Source organism: Punica granatum, chromosome 4 (genome assembly GCF_007655135.1).
Source record: "Punica granatum isolate Tunisia-2019 chromosome 4, ASM765513v2, whole genome shotgun sequence".
In the NCBI taxonomy this organism is placed as follows: Eukaryota; Viridiplantae; Streptophyta; class Magnoliopsida; order Myrtales; family Lythraceae; genus Punica; species Punica granatum.
Window position 1 is genome coordinate 27,443,720 of NC_045130.1, and position 7,049 is coordinate 27,450,768.

Consider the following 7,049-nt stretch of genomic DNA (forward strand, 5'->3'; position numbering starts at 1 on the left):
AATGGAGGTTCTACGAGATTAGCCCAGGTCAGCTGACTGCCTCTAGTTGGCTTCTGAGGCATTGTTCTGTGATATACTTTGTCGCGATAGCCCTGAAGTTGGTTACAGTTCAAATCTTTTTAGATACATTTATAAGATTGAACATTGTACTGGCGAAGGGTAAGAAAAGGAATCCGGGCAATCGAATGAAGCCCGAAACATAGGATTCTTTAAGGCTCGAAAGCCTAAGACCGGAGTCATTGAACCGCTGAGCAAAATTCACGGATGATGAGATCGGTGGTTCTTTTGTTTCAGTTCCTCGGTAAGTTCCCAAGGAGTTGGAGAACTAAACAAGTAGTTGACAACGGTTACTTTGAAGCACCGGGGCTAGATGAGAAAGCCAAGAAGCTAGACCAACAACCTGACATGATACGATTGTCAAAAAAAATTTCTCCTGCCGCATCACGCGGGATTCCAACAGCTAGTAATGATATGATTACGAGTCGTTTGATAGGAGGTGGCGAGTGGGTGAGGTTTTCCTACCCACAGCCATTTCCTTTTTCGTTTTTTTTTATTAAAAAATTTCCCATTTCTTTTATAATTTCTAATTTCTTAAATTTTGTCCAATTTTTTGGTATTTTCAAATACAATTCAAATAAGGTACAACGTAATTTGATCAACACTTTATAGGTACCATGTAATTTGATTGACACATTATGCTAAACGATCCAATTATTAGACCAACGCGTTAGGCCCTTTTAGTATTTCTAAATCCTACACGAATAAAGCTACACGTAATTCGGTCGACGCGTTAAGCCCTTTTATTAGTGTTTTCAAATTCGATCCCAATAAAATTTAATGTAATTCAGTCGACGCGTTATGCCAAACAATCTGATCGTTAGGTCGACGCGTTATGCCTTTTTAGTGTTTTAAAATCCGACACGAATACAGTTTCACGTAATTCGATCGACGCGTTACGCCAACAATCCAGTCGTTAGGTCCACACATTATGTCCTTTAGTGTTTCAATTTCGACCTGAATAAGGTACTACGTAAAATGGCCAACGTGTTATGCCAAATAATGCGATCGTTATAATCGGACCATTAGAAAAGAAATACTCTTATCCAACTTTTATTTAGAAAAATTAGAAGAAATTTTGTACTAAAAGTACTGGATATACAAATTATGATTTTAGATTGTGAGCGTAGAACCTTTTGTCTCTTTTTTAAAAAAATTTTCTTCTTTTGTTCTAATATTTCTTAAACTTGACCCGACAAAGTAGCGGTGTAACTCAATTGATCGGTCGAGTCAAATAACCCGATCATTATGGCTATACCAGTTATTCCTTAAAAAATATAATATCACATTTTCCCCCATATGGTGTATAAGTTTTTCTAATATTTACCAATCACCATAGGATTGGACACAATACATTTTACTTTATTCTCTCTACCTATTTTATCTTTTTCTTAAGAGTTATACATGTATCCTATACTTTATTTTTCTTACAAATTATCATTCACAGACATTGAATTTCTTCATTTATATTGTATCTTTCTAAAAAATTATATCAATTAAACACATACTTTTTTTAATTTCTAATATATTTATATATGTTTATCCACGTGAGATGACCCAATGATGAAAATTAATTTTGTTGTCAATTTAATTTTCATAAATTTATAATATGCAAATATTTTAATTTTTTTAAAGTCCATCACTAATCCTATATATATATTTTCACAGAAAATAGCAATATCTCATGAAAAATTTATCCAAATATATTTAATCTTTATGTATGTCTATGATAGATCCCCATAGATCATGCTCTAAAATGCGAATTCTATATCATGAACAATGGCTTAAGATCTACCAATTATACTTATGATCTTTGATTTAATAATATACGCAAAAATATTTGTGTAAAAATGTTACCCCTATTTATTAGTTGAATCGCCTGTTTCAATTCACAACTTATGGCATTACCTGTGAGAAGTCAAGCATATTTACTAGTTATTATAGAAAAATCGATAAAATTTTTAAAGTTACTGACGTGACATGACGAGTCCATGTGTCTTTACACGTGGCACCACTTAGTGCAAGCCACTTCATCAAAGATAGCTTATCATTAAAAAAAAATGCGTGGCTTCTAAAGCTCCACATTGATCACGAGATTAAAAAAAATTACTTAAGATTATAGACTTTAATTTTGATTCCACGTTCATCGTGGCCTTCACCTTCCATGGGTTTTAAAAATTTTATATGACTACTTGACACCCGATGCTCCTCATTGCTTGTCACTTTATCAAAGATAATTAAAATCTGAAAATTGAAAACGAAAATTAAAAAGAAAAAGGAAAAAATGAAAGTTCTCTTTCGCATTTTTTACACCGATTAAGTGCGCCCACACCCCAACCCCAAGGGATTTGGCCTAGTGGTTAATATCGCTCAAGTTTGTACCGAGACCCGGGTTCGAATCCCCTTAGAGCCACCGGAGCGCCTTTGGTGTAATTACCCGCTCCGTGCGCCGCTGGGGGTTCACGGAGCCTCGGAGATTAGTCGGGCGAAGCCCGGATACCCCGGGTTAGCAAAAAAAAAAAAGTGCACCCACACCCGAAGTTGATGGAAGTCGAACCAAATAAAAATGATCCAACTTTGTGGCAGTCAATAATGGTGAGTCAATGATTTTATGCATGCATGCTGGCCGAACACAGACATCCTTCTGCAGCAGCCTTGCAAGTCTAGATCCAGAGAAAACTTGCACGAAGAGCTAATCCAAAAACATGGGAATTTCCATTCAATTTAATAGGTCCAGATGAGACTTAAGACCCATCGCCCTTGATAAGGGTGGAGGTCGGACATCTCTTAGTGTGAAAGATGAACACCTTGTCACCTGTACAAAAATGCCTTCATCCAGAGGCCATCCAAGGCCTAAACCTTTTCATCTATACAAATATATATATATATATATATTTCTAGGAACCTTTCAGTTTGCACCACGTATTCACTGCCTTGAAATTGTTAGAAGCAACCCATAGTGATCGCTCGGCAAGACCGGCAGCACCAGCTGCTTCATCTCCTTCCCAATCTTCTTCTCCTTGCAATATGATAGGCCCGGGATCGCCTCCATCCCAATCATCTCGATTCCACTCACCTTAAAATCCTGCAATTTACACATGATCCTATCCAGTCGCTTCTGAAGTGTCCGGTTTCCCGACAGCATCCTGTTGGACTTGGTGTCATATGTCCACCCATTCTCTACGGGCCTCAGGTGGGCCCACGCGTCGACCCATCCTTCCTGCAAGGGAAAATTGCCATCGAGCTTGTCGTCCCAGTTGGTGTCACCAGCAAATATCACGTTTGGGTTCTTATCAAGGAGGGGGATCAACTCTCTGGCTTGGTCCACTCGTTCCTTGCTGTACATCTGGTCCCACTTCGGTGGAGCAGGACACGGGCTCTCAAGGTGGCTCGTGGCCACAACCAATGGGATCTCAAGCTCGGCGATGCACAGTTCTCTGCCCATTATGGAGTTGTTGAAGGGTTTGCAAGTGAAGGATTTCGCAGGCAGTTTGCTCAGCTGCATGTCATTATATTTGTGATATATTATTAGTAAGCATGTCAGGATTGGGGAATTGCCGTAGCCCCTGCATTTTCCTAGCAGTTTTAAAACGACCCCCCTGACACACTTAAATAAATTGAATTTACGGATTGAATCTATGAAGGTGCTCTCAAGAAGCTACCCAAAAGGATACATCGTGTTGCAATCTGTTTTTTCATGAATAATTTGTGAATTTATCTCATGTATCAATAACCCTGGCAGTTGTACATGAATGAAGCACACAGAATAGGTATTAAATTATCAATGTACCCTCATGCAGATGTCACTTATGTGGCTCATGATTAGATTCAAGAAAATTCATTCTTGTTTTGTGATAAATTAAAATGTACTTCCAGAACACAAGAGCCAGCTCAAGACCAACCAGAAAGTACTTGGGACTAATCAAAATCAACATAGAGAGACTAGAGTAAGAAGATAACTATAACTGTAAAAACGACTAATGACAAGCCAAATATTATCCTAAAAAACAGATTATTCATTGGCTTATCACAGTTGATGGTAACTTCATAAATACTAAAAGGAAGATTGCTCCTTCAACAAAAGATACCAGATGTAGTTGGGCTAGAATGATGAGAGAGTAACTGTGCAGAATTATAAAGAAAGTCCTTCTTTAAGGGAGGTTTAAAACCAAAAGACAATGTCAACATTATTGATTCTTGTTTCCTTAATTTTCAGTCAGCATGATACTCATTTTGTCGGGTAGAGAATGTACATAAAGCTACAACTTGAATATTTACCTGCATGCAAAAGTAGGGCCTCTCATATGCATCTGCACTCGAAACAGAGCAACAGTAAAACTTCCACCAGCTTGATTGAAGAAATATTTCATATATGGTAGGAGTAACTTCCTGCAGGCAAATGGGGCAACGAGTCAGATGAAAGGAATAGAAAAGACATTTACACACAAATGGGGAAAAGAAGAATAGAGATACAGAACCTGAAAACAAATGACATCAGGGGAATGCAGTTGAATAAGATCCCCTATTGCTTTCATTCTCTTGTGCAGCTCGAGGTCTTCTCGGAACCAAACATTGTAACTCAGTATCTTTACTGAGCTCAAACCCAAGAATGAAGACCTGTCCTCTGCCAAAACGTGGGGGGGGAACCATCTTAAAGTAAATGACAATGATAATTGAAAACTGTTCAAAGTATCTGTGGATCACAAAGTAGTATGCGATACTGCTGAGAGGGTTCAGGAGACGTCAATCAAAGCCAAGATCAAAGATTTTTTTCAAGCATAAGCACAACTTCCCCATCATTCAAGTCTAAACTCACACGAAAGAATAGAATAGTAAAGCAAGAAAGGATAAAGTCAGTCAAGCCAACCCTGCATTTTATCAGAGTTATCCTAATGCATTAGACTGTCTGCGTGATTCTATTTCAAAAGGTACATTGATGGAAATTCAGGAATGGGTTCTGTTATTCTCTGCAAATGCATACAGAAGGATCCTAGACTCCTAAAACTTTCCATCATCCAACAATAAATACAACCACAAGGAATCAGACTTTTGACTAATTAAATGTCCTTGGAATCAAAAAATTTGACTCATAAATGAAACCAGCCGGATAAGACTCTTTTAAAAGAATGAAAGTTCCGCAAACACCTTGACTGGCAGAAGAACCATCGAGAAACAAAGACGGGCAATGATTGTAAACAGGGCACGGCACCCTTTCAAAATCCTAACATGTAGAACAAATATGCAGAACAAATTGTCATCGGCCATCATACAGTGGAACTCCTCCTGTATGTTGTAAAGCAGCAGTTCAACTGCAGCCCATTCTCCTTCCTCCTTGCTTAATACTTATAGCAAGCACCTAAGCTGCAGGTTACTTCACAGACTGTGATACCGCAGACAAAGCTATCTGAGATAGTATTTTCATTGAAATCACCAGCATTCTTACTCGAACAAGTGAAGCACTAAAAAAGACGGGCGAAAAAAACAGCGGAAAACTTTCTGGTTCCAGAAAAATGAATCATCAGCGTGTTGCCAAAATCCATCAAACAAAGCAGAAACTTTTACACCAAAAGACATTAAAAACGCAAACTTTTTTCGCCCGAGAAGGGACAGTGAGAGGAATCGACGCTCACCTCCAACTCCTTTACTGCTCGCCTTGATCCCACGAAACTCGCCAACCGGAACACCATCCTCTCGTCCTCCCCCAACGTCACCGCCCTCATCCTGAATGGGTCGGTCCTCCCTCTTCCTCTTACTAGAGCAAGCCCTCAGAGGGAAGAACACGGACCCCACCGAAGGATCAATGTCAGAGGTCGTGTCCTTCAAGTCATCGAACTTGGAGGCGGAAGCCCCAGTGCAGCAGATTTCGCAGCGGCTGTTCCTGTAAGGGTTCAAGAAAGTGCAGGACTTGCAGGCCCACTTGGGGGTTGCGGGGGAGGCCGGAGGAGAAGGAGAGGAGTTCGAGAGGCAAATCTGGCAGGTGGGTTTTGCAGAGGGTGGGTTCAGGAACGTGCATTTCTTGCATGGCCATGAAGACGAAGACGAAGACGACGACATGCTGACGGGCCTTTGATCCCGGGATGATGGAGATTTCAGGGGAGTTGGCAGAGTGTGGGATGGCGTCGATTCGGTGATTCTAGGGTTTTGGATTTTGGGGCAGAAACTGAGAGAAATTGAACGTAGGAAGTGGAAATTTCGGATTGCCAGTGGCATTTCGAACTCGATTTTGCCGCTTCTTTTAGATGGGAATGGAATTACAAAATGATGGTTCCACTCAAAAATTTCAAAAAAGAAAAACCCACTTTTGGTCCTTAATATTGAACTATTTTTTCACTTCCATTTTTTTTTTCCCCTTCAATTTGTTGTGAACGCTATATGCTGTGTTTGCTTAAGTCCTATTTTCCAAAAATTAGTTTTCCTTTCGAAAATAAATTCAAAATAATTATCAAAATAATATTTGCTTTTCTAAAAGAAAAAAAGGAAGAAATGGACATTTTGTCGGTGAGTCAGATGGGGCGATGGGGCCCGTTGAGGCCACTACCCATTTTGTGATTGTTGGCAAGAACTAAGTCCATAGGCGACCTCAAGTTAAGGGGTGGTGGCAGCCTGAACAACCCATCATTGAGCCATCAATGGGCACCATTGCCCCATGTTTCCTCGATTTATGGAAGGGCGGGGACCTCAATGGCAGTCGGTGACCTTGGCAAGGCAATTGGTGGCCATCAACGAAGCCGACGCCGCCCCTCTCCCGCTCCCCCGCTCTCACTTCCATCAACCTTCTTAGGGCCGGCAGTATTTGACACGACACGATAACACGACATTGATACGACACGAAGTTAAACGGGTTCGGGTTGGAGTTTTTTGATATTCGGTCTAAACGGGTTCAATCCGTTTAGACACGATTAATAAGCGTGTCTTAACGGGTTGAACCCGTGTAACCCGATTATACACGATTAAACCTGTTCATTTAGACGTATTTAATCGTGTAACCCATT

The 7,049-nt window shown here is 40.1% G+C and overlaps 1 protein-coding gene across 1 annotated transcript; it reads right to left on the reverse strand.

Moving 5' to 3' along the window:
• Positions 1-2,750: 2,750 nt before the first annotated feature.
• Positions 2,751-6,401, reverse strand: LOC116206329. Its single transcript, XM_031539161.1, has 4 exons — positions 5,688-6,401; positions 4,536-4,681; positions 4,336-4,446; positions 2,751-3,556 (listed from the first exon to the last, which is right to left on the reverse strand). Exons 1-4 carry the CDS (start codon positions 6,265-6,267, stop codon positions 2,984-2,986), a joined length of 1,410 nt encoding a protein of 469 aa, XP_031395021.1. The 5' UTR covers positions 6,268-6,401; the 3' UTR covers positions 2,751-2,983.
• Positions 6,402-7,049: the final 648 nt, after the last annotated feature.